The following is a 23,588-nucleotide window of genomic DNA, read 5'->3' as shown; positions in this document are numbered from 1 at the left end:
CCCCTGAGATAGATCCCCAGGGATCCAGCCTCTGCTCCCCAGGCTAGAGAGACCTCCGTGGCAGGCAGAACTGGCAGGACTTTCTCACCCGGTGCGGAGCCACTGGAATGCAGCTCGGGATGGGGCACTGCCACCCAGGGGCTGTTTCCCAGGGCTGAGGAGCCCATATGGCCTAGGGCCTCCCTCTCTCCCCCCCGAGGGACTGACCTCTGGAAGAGTAAGACTGAAAGCGGTGGTAGTGAGGGGCAAATTCCCCTCGGTAGCCGCCTCGGAAAGGACCGCGGTGATGCTTCCAGCCACGGCCACGGTACTTCCTGGGGAAGAAGTCTTGCTCCCTGTGGAAGGAACAGGTGGCCCTGTGAGTAGCTTCTCTTGTTCTGGCCAAAAGCAAGTTTTAGCCCGGAAGGCTCCATCCGGGGACAAAGGGCAGAGCCAGGTCCCCCCCTGGCATTCAGATCCAACCTCCAGGGCTGGCCAGCTGCTTTTACCTTTCCCCAGGCCGGCACGCCCATTTCCTCCTTCCCCTGGTATCTACCCCCTGGCAGCCCCACCAGTGTCCTTCCCCTTCTCCCTCCAGAGGAGATTATCCCACTTAGAGTGGTGCGGCCCCGACAGTCACAGCTGGAAAGCGGCAGCGGTAGGAACAGGCCAGCCAGGGATGAGCCTGCAAACAGTGGGATATCCTGGGATCATTTGACTTGAGAGCAGAACGGGGGTCACGCCAGCACTGCAGGGGTTGGATGTGCTCTTTGGGCAACCCTCGCCTGGGATCCAGCCCACTCAGCAAACCTCTCTGCTGGGCCAGCCTTGGAATTTCAGAGCCTCGGCTCCCCAGGCAATAGGCCCATCCCAGCATCCCCGCCAGCCAAAGCACCCTGCTCCCGCCGACACCCAAGCGCCTCCTCTGCCGATACTTGCCTGTCCCAGGAGTTGCCATGTTCCTCCCTCGATATTGACTCCAGGCAGTGCTGGTTTGATGGCGTGGCCTGAGAAAAAGGACACGTGTTACAGAGGTTGTGGGGGCGGTGGGGTGACTCTGGGTGCTTTGCAGAAGCTCAACAAGGCAGAGCAAGGGGAGACCCGCTCACTCACTCTGCCTTCCTGAGCAAGGAACAGAGCCCAGGTGTCCTGGTTCCCAGTCACCTGATCTAAACACCAGGCAACGCTCCCCTCCCAAGGTCTGGGGATAGAACCCAGGCGTCCTGGTCCCCAGTCCCCTGCTGAATATAGTTGCCCATGCTACTTCTCTGGAAGTGACTCTTAAGAAATGTGACGACTCGGAACAGCAGCAGTGGGAGACAACGTGCCAGCTACACTGCAGTATAAGAGGGGCGGGGTGGGGGGGGTTGCGCGCGCACCGGGGACACGTTTGCTCAGCTCCAGTCCTCAGCAAAGAGCCATCAGGACACGGATGTGCATGGGTCATGCTCCAGGGGTCAGTGCAGGGAGCTAGGTGCTGGAGGCAGGGCAGATCCAAGTGACGGATGGATAGAACTGCAGGCTTGGACTTGCCAGATTCACCAATGTACAGTGCGCCCCATGAGAGACTGTGTACAGTGATAAAGAAATCAGCTCCGGTAGGCCTCCTGCAGAACATGACAGAGGACAGACTACACGGCGTTTCTCCCGGAGTTCGCAGGGTAGGACCAGAACTCCCTTTGGTTTGTCCAGCACAGAAGGCTCCGTTCACTTGGGATCCCCAGCGCTGTAACCAGCACAATCAGCCCTGCAGAGATTATACTAGTGTTATGCCTTCCCTCCCCCACCCCCAACCCCAGTCTGACCACTGCCCACCTCTCATGGGCACAACTCGGACCCCACTTACCGAGTGCCACCCATCCCTGAAGCCTTCCTCAGGTCTCCCAGATTGGTTCTCCCACCTGGCTGGCTGCTGATGGTCCTGGGGTGCCCAGCACCCACCGTTGTCACCCCCGTAAAAGTCAGCGGGGTAGGGTTCGATGTCTCGGGAAAAGGGCTGCAAAGACCCAACACGTAGGGTGAGGGCAGTCCTGAGTGAGACACACAGGGATGCACGACCTGCCCTTGTGTCACAGGGACAGAGATCTCATTCACAAGGATTGCCAGACTGGATCAGACCTGGGAGGGGGGCCATCTACTCCTGCATCCCCTCTCCATCAATGACCAGCACCAGCTGCTTCAGAGGAAGGTGCAAGAACCCCTGCAATGAACACTCTGGAATAACTGGCCCAGAGGGGAATTTTCTGCCTGACCCCATCAGTTAGTGGCTGTCTCGTCCCCTGAAGCCTGAGGGTTTGTAGCCTTTACATGGTATTTTTATCCTATGGACTAACCCTTTGGAAGCTCTCACTGCCCCTATTAATGTCTCATCCTATTGGAAATCCTACAGAGCTCTTGCCCTCTGTATGATACCTTGTGGCAATGAGTTGCACAGGTTAATTTATACACCCAGACTAAACAGTGTTTCCTTTTAGGAGATTTCAGTTTCCTTCCAAGGTCATTGGCTGTCTCCTTGTTCTTGGACCAGCTGGGAAGGTCAGCGGGCACCCCCAATCTACCGTCCCCCCCATTCCTTATTTTACAACCCTCTCTCAGGGATTCCCTCCTTGTTAAATCACAGAGGGAAGGTGGGCAGGGGTGGTTTCAAAGGGAGCTCCCGGGGAGGTCAGCTGGAGGAGTGCTATTCCACAGATGGGGACACCTAAGCACAAAGGTGCAGCGACTTGCCAAAGGCCCCACAACGAGTCAGTGGCAGAATCAGGAACAGGACCCAGGTGTCCTGACGCCCAGGCCCCTACTCTAAACTCCAGACCAGAACGTGGAGTGAACTGTATGAAACCGGATGGCTTGGAGCGGCAGCACTAAGAGGAACACCACCAGTGGGGACAGGGGTCTCGAGTCCAGATAGAGGCCTCTGGCCCTTTCCCTCCCAGGCAGGTGGCAATCCTCTTCCTCTGCCCGCCCCCCTTCAACTGGGGGGCATTAGCACTTCAGGCCCTTGCTAACCCCCACAAGCCTGATCAGCCCCTGTGCCCGCCTTGCTCTTGCTGGGAGAGAGTCAAGCCCCCACCGGTTTAACACCATGGCCTGCTCCCAGACTTCATAACCCTTGAGTGGCAGAGGCTGGTCAGGACACCAGCAAAAGGCAGTGCTGACCCTCAGACCCTGCCGGGGCTCCCCATTCTCTGCCCTGTGCTCCTGATCTGCCCCACCTCCTCCGACGGTTAGTTCCTGACCCCCTTAATACTGTGGTCTGAATTCCTCGTTTCCTACCCCTCAGGAAGGCTCCGTTCATGGGCGTTCCCCTCATGGAGCCGTGACCAGCTCGAGCAGCCAAGCAGAGATTGCTTTGGTCACTTCCAGACAAACCAGGAATTCTCCCTGCCACCCACAGCCCTCGCACTGTCTGCGTGAGCACAACGGTGCACCAAGGCTCAGCCTGGACCCCACTTACCGAGTGCCAACCACCCCTGAAGCCTTCCTCGTGCCTCCCGGGTTGGTTCTCCCAACTGGCTGGCTGCTGATGGTCCTGGGGTGCCCAGCACCCGCCCTTGTCACCCCCGTAAAAGTCAGCGGGGTAGGGTTCGATGTCTCGGGAAAAGGGCTGCAAAGACCCAACACGTGGGGTGAGGGCAGACCTGAGTGAGACACATGGGGATGCACGACCTGCCCTTGTGTCACAGGGACTGAGGTCTCATTCATAGGGATTACCAGACTGGATCAGATCCGGGAGGGGGGTGGGAGGGGGCATCTACTCCAGCATCCCGTCTCCATCAGTGAGCAGCTACTTCAGAGAAAGATGCAAGAAACCTTGCAATGAACACTATGGAATAACTGGCCCAGAGGGGAATTTTCTGCCTGACCCCATCAGTTAGCAGCTGTCTCGTACCCTGAAGCATGAAGGTTTGTAGCCTTTACATAGTCTTTTTTTCCTGTGGAATGTAACTGCAAATATTCACATTATCCACATCAGTAAAATGTCTATTCCCCTTTGAACCTGACTGAACTCTAGGCCCTGGGTTAATTATGTGTAGTGTAAATACAAGGACCTGCTCCAATCAGTTTTAATCAATGTCCCCTTGTTCCCGTGCGATGAAGGAAGGTGAACAGGAGCGACCCGTTTACCTTCTCTCAGCTAGTCACTGTTTTGTGCCCCACCGTTGCTGCTTCATCACAGCAGCAAGGAATGCATCTGGGGCACTTAACTGCGAGGTAGGTGGGCAAGCCCCGTTCGTTTGTGGTTAAGTGCTGGGGGAACCGAGGCAAGAAGAGGTCGTGTGACTTGCCAAGGGTCACACAGCGAGTCAGTGGCACAGCCAGGATTAGAGCCCAGGTGTCCAGCCACCCAGGCCCCTGCTAGGGCACTCTGCCTCAATGGGAGTGAGCGGCAGGAGTGGCCTGGAACGGCAGCAGCCAGAGGCAGACGACACACCTAAGATGTTCTGCTGGGATACATTAGCAGGAAGGATACTGGCTGGTCCCCAGGGGGTGAATCAAGCCCCTGGCATGTAATATCTTGGCCTATTCTTATGGCTTGGTGGGTTTGTGACCGCTGGGAAGCAGGGCCAGATCAGGACTCCTGGCAGAGCCAGTCTGGACCCCCTACCCCGCTGCCCCCCTGTCTTCCTGACCAGCCTAACATCCTCCCTGCCCGGGTTCAGGAAGGCTCCACTCATTTGCATGCAGGGCCAAGCAGCGATTGCTTATGCCTGCCCCAGGAATTCTCCCCGGGACATCGTCCTCACTACCCACGTCCCCTGCTCCTGCCCTAGCCCCAGCTCACCTCCCACACTCTGCCTGGACACAACACCCCTCCAGGCTCAGCCCAGACCCGCTTACCGAGTGCCACCTGTCCCTGAAGCCTTCCTCGCGTCTCCCGTGTCGGTAATCCCAGTTGGCTGCCTCCTGATGGTCCTGGGGCACCCACCCCATGCCCTCGTCATCCCTGCGAAAGTCGTCAGGGTAGGCGGAGGGGCTGATGTCCTTAGGGCAGGGCTGCAAAGATGATACATGTGGCACAGGGCGGAGGGCAGCGATGAGCATGACACATGGGGAGGCAGGATCTTCCCCTTTACCTCAGTGACAGCGGTCTCCTTGCTGCCTCTCAGCAGGTGGATCGCGGGGGGCACAGTTACATGGGTGGGAACGGGTACATTTTTAACCTACCCCTAGACTGAAACTCCTCTTATTCCACACGTTCTTCCCATTCCCAAAGCATCACAGCAAACACGAGACAAGTCAGCAACGAGCCCCCTGAAGGTGCAGCTTCTGACGTAAGCAGGCCAGAGCTGTTCCCAGTGCCATGACAAGGCCTGGCTGAGACTCGGATTTACACTAGAGATGGAGCTTGCTGTGTAGCTCCAAACGAGGTGTGACTGGCCCCCAAGTTCATCTCAACTGACGGTTAACTCTGGAGCCGAATGAGTGGGACTTACAATATTTGACACCATCAGCCATTTCACTGCTGGGTTGCATTGGTGGAAACAACCCAGCTATTCAGGGAGCCTGGGCAGGGACTGGGTGGAACACCACCATTTCCCTCCCCCGTACACACTCCCGCTTGGAAAGAGAGGAAAGTAGACTGAGAAGGGAGAAGACCAGGTGTCTCCTGTCACTGGTGACCTTATCGTTCTGTCCATGCTTACAACTCCTCCCTCTCCCCAGCCAGGTCCAGGGCTCGCTGAACCATTTGGAAATTAACTCTTTGTCCTCTGTGGAACGAGCCAATTCTGCAATGGTCCCACCTCTGCCCCGAGCACCAGATTACGCCATCTCCTCCCGTCCAAACCACTTACATGGAAGAAACCATTTGGGTGCCCTCTTCCGGGGAACATCCTGTTGCTCAAGGCGAAACCCCTCCTCGTTCAAGCCCTGGGAGAAAAGGGGTGGGGAGGGAAATGTGTTGTGAGTTCAATTGATTAACAACTGAAACCCTACATAATTCAGTCAATCAATCAGCACAGACAGACGGGCCACACATTCCCAGTCCAGAGAACAGGGGTAGTGACAGGGCCCCGCTATTCCCAAACTACCCTCCAGACCTCAGCCCTTCATACCCCACTTGTTTATCACCGCTGAAGCTTGGCGGTTAGCTACACCGACTTCCTTGTCCATTTTGGTAACACTCCTCGCTTTGCCTGGCCCTGCCCTTAGGGCATGTCTTTTACAATTCAGTACGATCACAGACCTATCTGCCACACCAAAGTGAGCTGCTGCTAATTTTCCATGATTTCTCTTACCCTAATTATGCAACAGTTTGTTGGTAACCCAGACAGTCAATTGCTTGTTATGAAATATACTCAAGAGAGTAAATAACCAAAGTCAGTCACATTTATGGCTCAAAGTCAGGAATAGTGGAACAGAGGAAAAAAGGTTCAGTACAATACCTTTCCAGGAAGCAGGCTCATGCAGCGTGGTTACAAAGAAGGCAGGGGTCCAAAGTTACACCCCTCAAGCTATTCTTTTTCTGTCCAACCCGTTCACAAGTAACAAGATACTGTATACATCATCTGAGGCTAGATTTAACCAATCATCTTTCTACCTTGTTTTTCTGGTACCATGCTGTACCTGTTAGCTCTCTGTTCTGAACTCAGGCATTCCAGATCCCAAGGGCGGGAAGGCACGCCCCGGGCTTGTACCAGAGTAGAACACTCATATATCTTGTCTTTATCTTTGAGACATTCTGTTAGACTCGCAATAGAGGTCTCCCTACGGGATGGGGAGCAGGCAGATACTGGACACAGTGTTGGTATATAATACTCTAAATGCTCTTTATTGATTACAAAACAAACCTTACTCACTCCACATTCACACCCCAGAGTCCAAAGGTTAGAATGGTCCCGCTGGCCAGTCGAGATTCCTTCCAATCATAAGATCGTAAGATGTGGGGAGCCGGCGAAAACCACATCTGTATCCACATGGGCCTCTGGATCGATAAGCGACTCTGATTTGCAGAAATCATAGGCAACCATTTATAGTCCATTCCATCGCGTTGTCAGTTCTTTGCCTTTGTTTACTAGGCCTTCTACCCACACTATTCCAAAGAGACAATTCTGAGCAGGCCGCCATGATCCAAGACGTGCCATTTCCTCCAATTCTTATACAATTGTATATCAGTCCAGCTGGTATTGTTTCCTTTTCTGCTGACTTTCCGTATTTTTCTCGGAACATAACAAGATTGTTTTTGCACAAAATAGTTCTAATAGTCCTTGACCTTAAGTTCTTGCTTCAGTTGTTAACTTACAACGCATGTATTCATGTCAAGCACGCGTCATTCATACTAGGCCTCAATAACCTATAACATATTACTACATAAATATATAAATCACAATGTGTATATATATCTCCCAACAATTCCAGGATTGGTCAGAGAGAGTAACTCCCTACCCGTTACTATGGTAAAACATCCACATGTTCTGTTCCTGACAGTTTTACTATCTACTTAAGCCGAAGTTTACTTCAGCTAATGCAAGTTGCTGTAGGATACTTAGCACAAGTGTACAGGATTATAGAAAGACAGAGGCCAGTTCAGGCCATGCAACTGCTTGAAATATAATCTAATGGTACAGTAGAACCTCAAAGTTATGAACACCAGAGTTCTGAACTGATCGGTCAACCGCACACCTCATTTGGAACCGGAAGTGCGCAATCAGGCGGCAGCAGAAGAGACACCATCCCCCCCCCAAAATAATACCAATACAGTACAGTACTGTGTTAAATGTAAACTACTAAAAAAATAAAGAGAAAGTTTTAAAAAAGATTTGACACGGTAAGGAAATTGTTTCTGTGCTTGCTTCATTTAAATTAACATGATTAAAAGCAGCATTTTTCTTCTGCAGAGTAAAGTTTCAAAGCTGTATTAAGTCAATGTTCAGCTGTAAACTTTTGAAAGAACAACCATAATGTTTTGTTCAGAGTTACGAACAATCTCCATTCCCAAGGTGTTCATAACTCTGAGGTTCTACGGTATGCTGATATTGTTACTCCTGGGAGAATTCTGCGCCACCGCGCAATGCAGAATTTTGCAGAAATTAACACTGTGCATTCAGAATTTCCTTTCCCCCACAGAAATGGGCTACAGTGCTGCTAGCTACCACTAGCACATAGTCGACACTGCTGGGGGGAGGGAGCTAGAGGGATCCTGGCAACTGCAGTTCCCAGCATGCCTAGAGGGAAGGAGAGGGTGGAGCACAGGAAACTTGGCCTGGGACCGAGCATCAGTCTGTTTCTCCTTCTGGATCCCTGGGCTCTGGGGGGGAGGGAGCAAGTGTCTGGACAAGGGGGGGGGCCTGTGGCTGGGCTCTGGGGGGAAGGAGGTATGGCTGTCTGGGCTGGGGAGGCACAGCTGGGCTCTGAGGGGAAGGGTTGTGGGTGTCTGCCCTCCCCCCTCCCCCCCCCCCCCGGGCTGGGCTTGGGGGCGGGAGGGAGAAACTGGGTTGTTCTAGGGGTTTCTTTAACTCTCTACTCCTGGGGGAATTTTTGCGTGTGGGTCTGTATTGTTACAGACATACTTGCTGACAGCTATTTTGAAATAAATTACCAAAACAATTGAAACTGGCGTGATTATGTAGTGTTATTTTGACAAATAAAATTTGCAGAATTTTAAAATATTGTGTGCAGAATTTTTAATTTTTTGGCGCAGAATTCCCCTAGGAGTAAATTATTGTGTGTTTAATGCATATTGATATACGTAGCCCAAATAGTACATATTGATAACGTGATATATATTTATTAGACCAGCATATATTGGTCAACAGGAGAGTCCTCTATTTGTAGGTAGGCCAGAGTCACCAGATGACAAGAAGAGAGCGCACTATAGGGTGGCAGAGCACATGCCATGTCCCCTTCCAGGACCTGTCTCCACAGGTTCATAGGGGGTGGCTTTCAGCTCAATGGAGTTGGAGGAACCTGACTGAGAAGCCCCCTTACTGCTCATCACAAGTTCACACCGGCTCATCTCTCAGATGGTGGATGTGTGGTGCCTACACGACACTTGCCCTTAATGGAAATCCACTGCACGTCTTCAGGAACAGCTCCGGACCATGTCCCCTAACTACCATTCCCACTACGGATGAAAAAGCACTGGTGACAGGCGACCAAAGACCTGATACAAAGCCTACGGACACCAATTGTCCATTGACTGGGCCTCAGGGGCTTGATCCTACCGCCTTCATTCACGTGAGCAGCCTTGCAAACTGGTGTGGGCAACTCTGGCAGTACAATCTATTGTGCTGAGCGTCTGCAGCAAGAAATATGGAAAACCCTGCCCTGCCCCACAGCACTGGCCTTAGGAGATCCCTTGCTGCCCTTCAGAGAACACTCCAAAAAACCTCCATGGGCCCAGTCCTGGACCTGCGGTACACTGCAGATTGATCTCCCCGCTACTGAAGGTGATAAATGCTGAGTGTATTTAGCCCCACTGACCAGGACTATCCCCTACAATTTTAAATGGGTGCCTGAGATTTAAATTTGGCCTCAGAGAGACACACTGTAAATAGAAGCTTTTATAAAAACTACGGCCAGTAGAAAGGATACTGCACACACAAAAATCCAGTGAAAGCTGTCTGAAACAGATAAACACTGTCCTGCCCTCTGCAGTCCAAACACTGACCCATTAAGAGCCTGAAAGTGAAACTGACCATAAACAAAAATGAAACTGACATCACCTATTTGCATTGTGAGAAATGGGACAGGAACTAGAAAACAAACTGGATGCAACAACAAACAGCAGGGCTTGGGAGCGGGAGGTTATGGCTTTATTCCAGCTCTGGCAGTGGCTCACTATATGACCTCACATCCCCTCTCCGGGCCTCAGCGGTTTCCCACCTGTAGAGCGGGCATGATGAAACTTCTGTGCCTTTATAAAGCACTTTGAGAGCAGGGGTCGGGGGAACTGGCCATTCATTTTCACAAGACACATGCAGTACTGCTAACCCCAAATGTTCCAAAATCATGGAGTCAGGCCCCCCAAAATCATTTTAAAAAATAATATTTTGGGGGTTCTTTCTATTTTCCTTCTGCTTTCTGGGCCTTCAGGTCACAATTTCACTTATTTTGTCTTTTAATGAAAATGAAGATTCTTAACTAATCACTTCTCTCTGAGCGCTGGAGCTTTAAAGCAAGCAGGAAATATTGCAATAAAACCACCAAAGCAGGCAACACTGGCTTGCCTCTCAAAATAGACCACTTGATTCCGGGACTAATTAACTTCAGTTTTTGAATAAGGAACTTGAAACAAGTAAAATGCCCAGGCAGGCTGAGCACAGGGACAAGGTCAGTTTTATATTTTTATTTAAGATTGGTGGGGGAAGCCTTTTGTTTGAAACTTTCCCAATAAAAGTTGTGGACTTCCAAATTGTACACTTAGGACTTGTCCACACTTGACAGTTAATTCAGATTAAGGTAGGGTTTGGAACGAGAGCATCCACACATGGAGTTTATCAGGAATAGTTTATTGCTTTAAATTCAGACGTTACCTTATACTGGATTAATTTTCATGTGTAGAAAAGCCCTTATTCTGGAATAAGGTTATGTGTACACTACAGACCTAAGGAACGGTGGTAGCTCTGTCCGCAGGAGAGCTTCTCCCGATGACATAGCGCTATCCACGCCGGCGCTTTTGTCGGTGAAACTTTTGTCAATTGGGATGTGTTTTTTCACACCCCTCACCGACAAAAGTCTTACCAACAAAAGTGCTAGTGTAGACATAGCCTCAGAGCGCCCAGGAATAACACAAGAATAGCAATTCCTGAACAACTGGCTGTCTCTTGTTTCCACACAGCACCCAGTGTAATCAGGGTCTGTGGGCAGGACTACAAGTCAAACCCTCGGTGCTAGTCCTATCGATCTGCCTGGCCTGCCTTTCCACAATGGCCCATCTTCCCGCCAAGGAGCAAAATGTGCTTTATAAACTGTAAAGCAGGGGTTCCCAAACTGTGGGCCGTGACACAGCCCTGGGTGCTCCGCCACCATGGGCAGAGGTTTTTTGGGGGGGCCAGCAGTGATGCCAATCACTGTGTGTCCAGGGCAGTTTCCCCATATGGGCTGGGGAATGGCCACCACGCCCTCCAGGCTCAGATAAGTGTAGTCCATGGTGCCCACGAACCACTGGGTGCCAGTGGCCATGGTAACAGTGTAGGACAGGCATGGCCCGGCCCAGCGCGCACACAGCCACAAGGAGTGGAGATGCCCACACTGTGCCAACTAGGGACGGAGTCCACGGCTGGGGTACACCATCCTGAGCTACACCCCTCTCTGCACACAGCCCTTAGCTACCCCCTGCCTGCACCCTGAGCTACACCCCTCTTTGCACACATCCACTAGCTATCCCGTCTACACCCTGTCCCTGAGCTACCCCCTGCCTGCACTCTGAGCTACCACCCTGTCCGCACACAGCCCCTAGCTACCCCCTGCCTGCACCCTGAGCTACACCTCTCTCTGCACACAACCCCTAGCTAACTCCTCTTTGCACACATCCACTACCTATCCCGTCTACCCCCCCCCCGTCCCTGAGATACTCCCTGCCTGCACTCTGAGCTACCACCCTGTTCGCACACAGCCCCTAGCTACCCCATCCTGCACCCTGAGCTACACCCATCTCTGCACACACCCACTAACTATCCCCTGTCTGCACCCTGAGCTATCCCCCGACCTGCACACAGCCCCTAGCAACTCCCTGCCTGCATTTTGAGCTGTCTGAAAGGCTGAAAATTGAAGATGAGTCTCACTAACTATAAGCAGGCACAGCCATCGCATTAAGACGACTCCTGGTCTGTAGGTTATTTTATATCTGTATTTACAATATTTGATTCTTTTCTAATGAGTAGAGAATAGGGTTGGGTCTTTACTTACACAGCACAGAAATGTAGCTATTATGCTAAAAACATTGAAAACACAGTATCGCGTCCAAAGCTGGACACCTATTTTGTTTTAAAACAAACACCGCAATGTGTTTGTCAACAATTTTGTTAACACTGTTGTGTTGCTGAGTGTTCCGTTTTTATACAAAATTATGTGCTGAACACCACATTTGGCTCTCCACATTTTTTTAAAGTGTGGTTTTACTCAAACTGTTTGGTTTCAATTTCTCTGAGGGCAGACTGCCAGGGATTTCGAACATACCAATTGTTTGCATTACAATGCAAAGGAAACATGTTCATTGTTTATTTACAGTGGTGCGGTTTATATGGATGTAACACTTAACAGTAATCATTGTCCTCAAGAAGCGTTAAGAGTGGGCCACAGGCCGCACAGGTAGGCCACAGGGGGGAAGTTTGGGACCCCCCTGCCCTAAAGGCTTTACAAACACGACGGGATTCACCACCCTGCAGGAAGAGAGGCAAGGGCGCATTTTGCTAACAAAAGCCAGGACAGGCAAAACACTTTGCTAACCAACATATTCACTAGCCTTTGCAAGTGCGGCATCCGTTGTTATAGGGCGGGGGGGGGGGGGGGGGAAGGTTGCCCTTCCCCAGATGCTACACACACACACAGACACACACACACCGTTTGCAGGATACAATATAATCAGGACGCTGATACTTTGCGCACACACACCCCGATTTTTTCTGCAATGATCCCCAAGGCTTTGCAATGCACCAAACACATCAAAAATACTCCGGCTACTCACTCCGCTCTGAATCTTGCACCCCACGCAGTTCACTCACCCCAAACTCCAATGGCCGTGGCTGGGCACCCAGGCACAAATCAGCTGAGCGAGAGTGGGTGGGGAGGGGCCAGGGGAGCTACTCCAGGCCCCACAGCGAAACAGGCGTCGGTCTAAGTCTGGACTGGAGAGACCGGACCTCCCGCTGCAAAGGGAGCAGCACTGCCTAGGAATAAAAGCACATCACATGCCTGGCCTTGCCTGCTCCTGGCCAGCTGGGGGTAGCAGCCCCCTCAGAAGCCATGTGCCCGCGGTCTCTGGCTTGCAGCTGCACAGAGCGGAGGGGAAACGGAAAACTTCAGTTTCCTTCCAGCGCAGACAGCAGGAGACTTGAAGTATTTCTGACTCCCCTGCAATGAGCCTCGCCTGGAGACGGGAAGTGGGAGGGGGGGGACACGAAAGCCTGTGGCTGCTGATTGCCCTTGATGGATGGATGTTGTGGTCCCACCCAGGAACTGGTATATTAACATCGCAGGGAAGAGAAGTGGTGCTGAGGTGTTAGGGGTTGCACCTTTGCAGTTGCTAGTGTGTGACACTGGAGACAAGGTCCCCGGAGGCCCAAGGACCAGGACAGCCGGCGGCATCTCCCTGAATCAAACAAACCTGCAAAGGGTTTGAAACTTTGCTTGTGTGTGTGGTCCTTCTTGGGTTTTAAATTCTGCAGAAAACAACATAAATCTATCACTCTCTCCATATCTATCTATTGCACCCTTGGTGTATGCACTGCCCTGGTTGAGACAGAAGACCTCAAAAAGCTGTGTCTTGATGCAAATATGCCAGCAATCGATGTCATAAGGAATTAAAAGACCTGCTGCCCCGCTTTTCCGGTTCCTGAGTGCCTACAGGGAGGATTGCCTAATGTTAGAACATTGGCTCCTGAAGTTGTAGCTTCTGTTTAGCTATGACACTAGGAGATGGGAACAGGCATTTCCTATTCCAGTGTCCCAGATACAAGGGAGGGTGAGAAAGATATTTGCTTAGATGATCAGGACCTGGAAAAGACATCTCACTGAAAAGCAATGAGGACAGACTGTGCCCGACTCTGGGCAATGGAGAGAGATGGCACAGACGGCATTGCCCTAAAAAGCCACCTGCCACCAGCTCAGGAATAAGTATCAGAGGGGTAGCCGTGTTAGTCTGGATCTGTAAAAAGCAACAAAGAGTCCTGTGGCACCTTATAGACTAACAGATGTATTGGAGCATAAGCTTTCGTGGGTGAATATGCACTCTGTCAGACGCATGTAGTGGAAGTTTCCAGAGGCAGGTATAAATATGCAGGCAAGAATCAGTCTACAGATAAGGAGGTTAGTTCAATCAGGGGGGATGAGGCCCTCTCGAGGCCTTTCCCTACGTAAAAGGATAAATGGATACAAGTCAGAGATCAGGAATGGCAATATACAAAAAACTGTAGAACACTTCAACCTCCCTGGCCACACAATAGCAGATTGAAAGTTAGCCATCCTGCAGCAAAAAAACTTCAGGACCAGATTTCAAAGAGAAACTGCTGAGCTTCAATTCATTTGCAAATTTGACACCATCAACTCAGGATTAAACAAGCCAACTACAAAAGCAGTTTCTCCTCCCTTGGTGTTCACACCTCAACTGCTAGAAGAGGGCCTCATCCTCCCTGATTGAACTAACCTCGTTATTTCTAAACTGATTCTTGTCTGCATATTTATACCTGCCTCTGGAAACTTCCACTACATGTGTCTGACAAAGTGGGTATTCACCCACAAAAGCTCATGCTCCAATACATGTTAGTCTATAAGGTGCCACAGGACTCTTTGTCACTTTTTACAGATCAGGAATAGACATTGCTGACAAAGGGACACAGGGGATGGAACCCTGAACACAGCACGTGACTCTATCCTGGGCGGATCAAACCGGCCTCTGACAGATACCTGAGGGGGGCTGTCCTATCCTTACACGCCGGCAACCCTTGTCTAGCTTGCCATCGAATAGAATTCACAACGCTGTGGGACCTTGGGCAAATTGTTTTGGTTCTCTGTACCTCAGTTCTCCACCTGTAAAAGCGGGATTAAAACTGATCCGGCCTCCTGGTTCTTTTCTGCTTACAAATAATTAAGATTGACGCGGAGGCCTGTTGCGTGAAAAGCCCAGTCCCCATCAATTACGAACCTTAACTAGTCTAAAGCTTTAATAAGATAACGTCTGGAGCGTATATCACTACCTGAATCATGCATAAGAGACAGAGCAGGATAGTGTAATGATCAGCTACCCAGTCCTGGGCACAGGTAGGCTGTTTCTATCATCTGGTCCAATCGAGTAGCTGTCCTGTGTTGCTCCACCCCCCTGTGTTAGACACACATCCTTTATGCCGGTGCAGATTATTAAAACGAACTTAACTATAAACATTCTGTTCTAAATATTGCTGGATGAGGCATGCCACACACGGGGCCAAGACCCTCTGGTTTATTAATTCAAACCTTTATTTGAACCAAAAGCATGGCCTTGTGTTTACAATTAGAAAGCAACGAATGACAGAGATACAGAAAAAGATATTGGCCAATTACCTTCTTCTGGGGCGTAGGCGGGTCATGATGGATTTCTCCCACGAGTCTCCAACCATGTCCCTCCTCTCTAGCAGGTTTATGCCTTTTCCACGGTGTGGCAATCCAATAAACCTTACAATATGCATGCGCATGCTACAGTTTACTTAATGTTTGCTGACCACGCTATTTTCATGTCAGCATGTCACCTTCCTCCAGACAGGCACTTTCCTGTTTTTCCCAGTACAGTGACTTTTTGGGGTATGAAGAGGGTACTGATTAACTTCATTTTATCTCGACCTTACCAAACATCACCTTTGTCCTAGCAGCGTCATTTAAACAAGCCCACATGAGGCAACACTCATGTCAAGCAAAGACCATGCAGTGTTATTGCAGCCATGTTGGGCCCAGGATATTAGAGAGACAAGGTGGGTGAGGTAATCTCTTTTATTGGACCAACTTCTGTTGGGGAGAGAGATGAGATTTATTTTCCAAGACCTGAAGCAGAGCTCTGTGGAAGCTCAAAAGTTTGTCTCTTTCACCAACAGAAGTTGGTGCAATAAAAACAAAGACTAGACCAAAGTCAGTTCGCTGAGCAAGTGTATTACCCTGGCCTGTATACATGACCCAGGCTTATGATCTTTCCAACAGTATATTTTCATACACACAACATAATAACTAACCCCAAATCCTTCTAATACATTTTTACTTATCCTGGTAGTGGTAAAATTTTAACTGGTACTTGCTTGTCTATATTTTTTTTAACCATTACCACCTTCCTCATTACTCAATCTAGCTGTCTTTTCATTGTTTTTCTGTGTTCCATTTTTCTTACAACCGTCTTATTCTTACTTATCTGCTTCTTGTGGCCTGGGAGTTTCTGGATGGCTAGTTCTGATCAGTCACTGTCCATCTACGACCTAGCTTGTCTTACTAGGGAGATCTGCACCTGGCTAGTAAATCATCCATTTGTCTGGGTTGCTTTGCCCTATTATCTACACAGACCAAGAATCCACTGTAGATAAGACCGGACAAACCAGCTTTCTGTTTTTTACAACCTCTGAAGTTGTCTTAGCAGAGTTTTGAGATCTGTGTCAAAAAGACACACAAAGAAAACAGAAAAATTCCCTTTTACATTTTCTTATAACACTATTAAATATATACTAGCTACTTCTCTAACATTATTTAATATGCATTTATCTAACACAATTAATTATACATATTTTTTTACAGATGAAATGCACCATAAACGCAAAATACAGCTGCAGTTGCCTCAGTGTTCAAGCTGTTAGTTCACTGCCATCTGCTGGCTTTGGAGAGATTAACATCCCCACATCACTGAGGCTATTCTTAAACAGGCCAAACTTCCATTCATTTAAATATTATTGTTCATGTTTATTATGGAAGTGCCTGGGACCCCATTTTGCTAAGTAATGCACAAACACTGCTCACAAATGCAAGTCCCTTATGCTTTTAATGGGACCTTACCACTTTTACCAGTTCAGTTCAGGGTTATGAATGATCAAGGGAAAAACTACTTAAGTTTTCAGTAGAGTAAAATGTTGTTGCTTTTGAAAGTCCCCTCTCCGCCCTTCAAAGACTTTGAAAGGAATCCATCTGGGGCTATAAGGATAAGCCCTATATGCTCTGTATCCCATAAAGCCTCAATCCTACTCCCAGGGAGGGATCCAGGAAGAGATGTAGGCTCACAACACTGAGCATCACAGCAACTAACTTCCGGGTGCCCAGAAAAATCACACCAACAGCACTGCCGAGTTAGGCACTTAGGCTCCCTATACAATGAATTGGGAGAGAGAAGCGCTTTAGAATGTGATCCACAAAGTAGCATACTAGACAGGGAGCCACCTGAGCTAGTCAATGCAAGATGCTGAGTGTGTGTGTGTATGTGTGTGTGGACACAGTACACATGCAGAGTAAAAGACAGCCCTGGACCTAAAGAGTTTGCAATCCAAATAGACAAGGCAGACAAAGAGCGGAAGGGGAAACTGAGGCATGGAGCAGGGAGGTGATTTGACCGCGGTCACCTGGAACCAGGCACAGAACCCAGAATGCAGCGCCTTGTCCATTGGACCATGCAACCTCTCAACATTCCTGTGGGCTGGGCTACCTTGAAACTGTCTGTTTACTAGAGGTTTAGGCCCCAATAGTGAGTTCTACAGAGAAGCTTCCCTTACTGAAGTCCTTGCAGGCTCAGGGCTTATATCCCATTATCTAAATATGCTGGATGAGGCTTTGGCCCCAGCTAGTTTCTGTTTTATGAAGTGAAGGGGCATATTGACAAACATTTTCAAGTTAATTTCAGGGAGCATCCTGAAATCCAGCTCCATTAATCACCTCCAGCCACACTACCCTTCCATTAGCCCCCCCACTAGTACCCTCATTCAGTCTCTCCCCCTCAATGCCTTGTACTCCCTGGTGTTAGTAGATATTAAACCTCTCCCATTCTTTAGACCTATACTAACCACAACCTTTGTATGCAAACCAAAGTGTATTCTGCCTTCTAACCCAAAGCGTTTTGTCCTTTCTCTGAACTAGGGTGTATGTCCAAACACTGAAGTAGATAGGATCAACAATGAAATCTCTTACCCTGACCCCTGGAGGATACGTCCAGATGTTCAGGCATGGACCCCTGGCAACTAACAAAGGATGCCTGTTACTACAGATGTGTGTTGTGATGAACAAGAAGGTATGATTGACAAGGGGTACTTCTAATCTAAATAGGTTCAGTTATTGATAAGGGGGATGTTGTCAGATGCTACCGGTGTGGCTTTACGTTGTTTGCTGCCATTTGTTTGTTATTTTTTACCTATGTGTTGGTTAAACAGTTTAGCAAGGTTATGCACATTGTAAATGTTAAGTATCAGAGGGGTAGCCGTGTTAGTCTGAATCTGTAAAAAGCAACAGAGGGTCCTGTGGCACCTTTGAGACTAACTTCTGTTAGTCTCAAAGGTGCCACAGGACCCTCTATTGTAAATGTTGTACAGCAATAATACAATACAGCAATAAGACAACAGTACAGCAATAATACAGTTGTTTTTACACAGTAACCAAGTTAAAATTAAATGATGGCTTATACTGGTCCAGCTAGTGTTTTTTAGCTGATTGTTAACTTAATTATTCATATATGGTAGATAGAGGTGTGTTTGACCAGTCTCTTATTTATAAAGCACTTTATTTTTTTTTCTTGATGCTTGGGGTTTTTTTTTTGCTATATACTGATATTTTTTGGTGTTTTTAGGATGTGATTTTTTTTGGTGTTTTTGGTTTGTGGGATGCAACTTAAACAGCTAGTTAGTTAACATAATAAAGGATTTTTGTTTGTTTGTTTTTTGTTTTTGTTTTCAGTAACCCAAACTTAATATACAGTTTAACTTAGTTTGTTTACAATGTAATAAGAACAATGTAATAGGGACCAAGCCTTTTATAACACAAGCTATACTTTTGCAATTGTTGTATAGATATTTATTTTCATTTGAAGTGCATTACTAATATTTTTATACGAAATGTAATGCTTAACGGCTAAAATAAATGCTTACAAACTTTTTTGAGAAGCTGTATTGCTTTTTCTTGCTGAACAATTTGTTTCAGCAAAGGAGTTAAAAGGATTTTTACTAAGCTTTTTAGAGTTAATTTGCTTGTGATACCAATTTCACTTTTGTTAACTGTTTAGAAGCACAACTTTAACAACCACTGCTTCCCATTAACATAACATAACAAAAGAAAAGCATAAAAAATTAAACCAACTATAAAATTAAACCAAAATAAATTTTAAATACAGTACTTTGAGGGTATTTGAGGGTATACTTTCATGATGCTTTGTTATGTTTGGGAGCCAAAGGTGAAAACCTGTTCAAATTGTTTGGTTAGCTTTATGCAGAAATTGTTGTTTTAAAACATTTTGGTTATGATATTTTTATAACTATATTTAAAAGTGCAAACAAGTTTATAAAAAGCCCAAACAAGAAATTAACATTTTGTTAATATTACTTTTACCTTAATGTTGAGGTTTCCCCTTACATTTTTTTCTTTGAATAACAAATAAAAAAAATTAAAAACAAAACAAAACTGTGATTGATAAGAGAATATTTTTTGTTTGCAATTGCATTATTTGTTGAGGCAGAAATATATGTACATATATTTGTAACTGAAATCTTTTTAAACTTTGCACAAAAAATTGGTGCTAATAATACTATGATTATACCCCAACCATGATTTTAAAATAGTGTGGTACCGCATATACATAAATTTTTAAAAGGGTATAAAATTGACTTTTGTTGCAACAAAATAAAAATAATAAAAAATAGTTATGTGACACACACAACATACAGCACAAGACAACACACATGACATATAGGACAAACTTACAATTAACAACAAATGGCGCCAGAATTCTATTCATAACTATACAAAGTAAGGGAAACAAAAATAAAAAATAAAAAGGGTTATATTTGAATAAACAAATTATTACCTTATTTAAAACTTGTTACATAAATTGTTAATATATTAATATTTGCCAAATATATTCTATTAATTTGGTAACAAGGAATTTTGCATTACTTTATATTTAACATTATTTTAAAAGTCTGCTATATGGAAATAAGAAAAGCCTATGTTTCAAATATTAGTGAGTGGTTAGGATTAGAAGCAGTGTGTGCATTTCTGTTGCTTGGCAACCATATCGTTAAGAAAGTTAGGAATAATTTTAGCTGTTGCATTCCTGAAGGGTTAAAATACTTAATTTACTAGATTTATTTAAAGTAAAGTTTTTACCTTGTTTTCTTTTTGTTTTTTGTTTTATTTTGTTTTTAATTGCTTTATTTTTTTGGAGGTTTCTGTAAAAACTATAACTTAACTTTTAAAACAAAGAGAGAGAGAGCAGAATTGAGGAGAGACGGGGGAAAGGGGGGGGTGAAGAGCAACCTACGAAGGTAGCGAGACCTGAGCCAAGAGAGATTAACTTTATCAAGATATTTGAAAGTACAGGCAGCAGCAGCAAATTTAGCAAACTAAGAAAGCATATAAAGGACAAAACTGAACCAGTATGTAAAAATATTTGAGAAAGAAGGTTCTATTTTCAGATATGAGTGCGGAGTGTGGTTCCGTGGGTCAAAGCAGTTGGGAACCTCCACAGTTAGGAACCGTGCCCCTGTTTTTTATCCTGGCTTTGAGAGGAGAATGGGGGTAGTTACCTGCTCTTGTCAAACCTGAATTTGTTCCCCCAATGTCTGTTGCTTTTGTGTGCATGCCAGATGGATGGCGGGAGTACCCTTTTTTGCTACAGTTAACTGGTTTTGGGCAACTCCATGTGTTAATGCATTAATTCTAGGTGTTAACCCACTTAATTTTGGTTTTTTACTTTGAAATTCTTTTTTATTCATTCCCCTGCGATCGAGTCGCAGCTTCTGTCTCCTAATGTGCTCTGTGAACTGTTCCATATTTTCCTTCATTTTATTTACCAATTCTGTGAAAGTATTGTTTGCTACTCTTTCCTTCTGTGCACTTACTTGTCCCGTTCTGACAGGCACCAGTCTACGTCTCAGTTTAAGTTTAACTGGAACCTGGCTTTTATCATAAGGTGGTGGTTGCAATGCAGTGGACCCCGCTTCATCTTTTAATTTTACTAGGACCACCTTTTTCCACTTTTGTCCCCATTCTTCAGGCACAGGGTAGTTACCTGAAGCCTGCTGTTTACCACCAATATTTATAACAGGACGGCACATGTATTTTTTGTAGGTTCCTTGCAGCTGTTTCCAATGTTTTATTCTGTTCCTGTACTGGTTGTCTCTGGGCTGCTTGCCACCCTGCAAGGGCGGTTGGAGCATTCCAGGGCCGTGTAGCTTCTTTCGATTCTTTTAACTCTTTCTTTGTTACTGTTACTTGCCCTGCCAAATTTGTGGCCTGCTGTTTCAACCATCTCACTGCCATAGACATTAGTTGCAGAATTCTTGCTTTTTTACTTTCATTAGTTTTTAGAGCCTTAGTTTCTACCATCGCTCTACATATGCCAGTCCATGTTTCCCCACTCTCTTTTTTAAATTCATGTGGTCCCCCTTTACTGGCAATCCAGCGTCTCCAAGAGTTATCAAACTCCGTGGGGATAATAAGGGAGAGGATCAGGGGATTTCCTAGCTTGAGGTTTGCTGCCATGTTAGATTGCGATTCTTACCACGGCAGGTTCACTTACTCACCAGATCAGCGGTCAGGGTCACCAGTGTTGTCAGATGCTACCGGTGTGGTGCTCTGCTTTCTCCTATGTTGGTATCACTCGGCTGCGTGCGTGTGTTCCCTCTGTGTGCTGCCCCAGCTCTGCGCAGATAGCTGACCCAGCAGACCCGAAGAGAACCCCCAATAACCACAGAGTCTAGTAAGATGCAAAGTCACGTCCACTGGGTTTATTGTGACCTTGGACACAATTGCAGTTCCCCGTAAATTACTTAGTCTACTGGGCATACTACGAAAAAGTGTCTCTTGGCAATGGAGCCGGCTCAGTCAGTGGTGGGACTTTCCACTGCCCCCTTGGCCGGACAAAGACACCACCCCAGGAATACATTCTTATACACAAGTACAAATAAGCTACACATCACTCCTGACGTATTGAAGTGCAACCCCTTCTACGTAGCAAGGTGCCGCCTCTCACCTTGTGCAGATTGGTTCTATCAAAACAACTCTATCCATCATTTTACCCTTTTGGCCCTGTCATTGGGATGGATCAGCCTGTTCCTTGTTGTGTGTGGAATGTACAAGTATGCGAATGTTTTGATATCTGGTGTCCAGTACCTTTTAGGTATGTCTCTTTTTGCAGCATCAGCCCTTTCCTTGCCAGCTTCTGTGAGCAGGGCCTGCCTCTGGCTCACAGCTTAACTTTGCTTTATGTTAGCAAAGTCTTGACCATTACTTTAGTTCAGGCCTTAGGCCTCATACCGGGCCTCTGATACCAAGGTTTATATCTCAGGGCCTCCTCTTACTACAGGGTATGTTTATTGCACGTTATCTGTGATTTACAAAATGACCCACTGAAAGGTGTTTTTAGCTCATTGGGGAACGACTTGTTGCCACAGATGTTCTTAGTAATAACAACTGGGTTAGAAATCCCTTTACTTTATCACTCATGTCATCTGAGATGCCATACAAGAAATTCCATAAGCAATTAGGTAAATTGAGATATCAAAAACAGACCAGAGAGTGGGACTGATTGTGAGAAAGTAACTTCTCTTCCTTACCAAGGAATTTCTTCGTCCCATGTGCTATAATAGGGAAGAGTTTGGGGAGTTAAGCTGGAGGTGGACAAGCAGCTATCGCTCCCCTAATTGCGGAGAGATTGGTAAAGGGCGCTTTTCTCTCTGTACTCTGCTGTATCCATAGCTGACTAATAATCTCTGATTAAATAAGTCCAACTGACATCACACATGGTTATGAATCAGAGCACGTACCGGTAGAACAGACAGCAAGGCAAGCAGACTTGCAGACCCCGCAGCTGGGCCCTGGACCTGGAAAGGCTTTAAAAAGCTTGGCAGCATTCATGGAAGCAGGGCTGCAATTACACCCCGGGAAGCAGACTGCTCTTTACTGGGTGTTGCAGCAGAACAGAACCAAACCACATGGGCTTGCCTCCCCTCCCTGCTGCCCCAAGTCCTGAGGGGGCTCTACCCTCTCCCTTGGGAGGCCAGGATACACCCCAATTCCATCCCATTCCATTACTGACCTACCACCACCTAGCCCAGGTGTCTTCAAATCTACCATACCGCCCTGCCATTGGATGCCGAGCCCAGACAAGCCCGCCCCCTCCTGCACTCCCATTAGCAGAAGGGAGAGAAACTACATTACCTAAAAGCTTGTGCGTTAGCTACACATGCATATCACTCTCTTTTCCAGGCTCAGAGAGAGAGGGCGTGGTGTGCACATGTGGTTCTGGGTAATGTAGTTTTTAAGGAGGGTGATAATAACATTACTAAATAGGGAGTTTGGGGGTTGTTGCAAATGGGAGTGTCCCTGATATGCTGGGAGGCTTGGTCAGTCTGAGCCCTGGTCTACACTACAGTGTTAGCTCGACGCAAAGCACCTTATATCAACCACACTACATAAGCAGCTACACTAAAATTTTGCTTCCGCTGATGTAACTCGCCCACTACACCGACTTAATAACTCCACCTCCACAAGAGGCGTTGAGACCCAGTCAATGTAGTTAGGTCACAGCAGAGTCAGTATAGACACTGCATTGCTCATATCAAGTGTTGCTGGCTTTCCAAAGCCGACCCACAATGCCACACACTGACAGTTCAAGCGATGCAAGCGCTCCTGGTAAGGAGATGCCCCACCAACACAAGGAGGAAAATCTAGACGTGCAGAAGTGATGTAATTACTTTGGTGGCTGTATGCTAACGTAATTTAGGTCAACTGAGAGAAGGTGCCTTGTT

The 23,588-nt window shown here is 47.2% G+C and overlaps 1 protein-coding gene across 20 annotated transcripts in view; it reads right to left on the bottom strand.

Annotated features, from left to right (window-relative positions):
- Positions 1–23,379, bottom strand: part of LOC101952808 (uncharacterized) — a 30,551-nt gene extending 7,172 nt beyond the window's left edge. Inside the window, exons 1-8 of one of the 20 annotated variants that reach the window (XM_065591580.1) lie at positions 12,608–13,064; positions 6,780–6,922; positions 5,775–5,850; positions 4,819–4,974; positions 3,434–3,617; positions 1,826–1,975; positions 915–986; positions 208–331 (exon numbers count right to left, since the gene is read on the bottom strand). In XM_065591580.1, coding sequence (XP_065447652.1) covers positions 208–331; positions 915–986; positions 1,826–1,975; positions 3,434–3,617; positions 4,819–4,974; positions 5,775–5,788 — 700 coding nt within the window. In that variant the 5' untranslated portion in view covers positions 5,789–5,850; positions 6,780–6,922; positions 12,608–13,064. Of the gene's footprint in view, positions 1–207; positions 332–914; positions 987–1,825; positions 1,976–3,433; positions 3,618–4,818; positions 4,975–5,774; positions 5,851–6,365; positions 6,626–6,770; positions 6,923–12,607; positions 13,065–15,177; positions 15,364–21,362 lie in introns of those variants that run through there. The other 19 variants (XM_065591581.1, XM_065591579.1, XM_065591589.1 and 16 more) reach the window with 19 other exon arrangements.
- Positions 23,380–23,588: the final 209 nt, after the last annotated feature.

The sequence above is a fragment of the Chrysemys picta genome, chromosome 4, assembly GCF_011386835.1.
Source record: "Chrysemys picta bellii isolate R12L10 chromosome 4, ASM1138683v2, whole genome shotgun sequence".
In the NCBI taxonomy this organism is placed as follows: Eukaryota; Metazoa; Chordata; order Testudines; family Emydidae; genus Chrysemys; species Chrysemys picta.
Note: the sequence above shows the minus strand (reverse complement) of the source record. Positions and strands in the feature narration are given on the sequence as shown.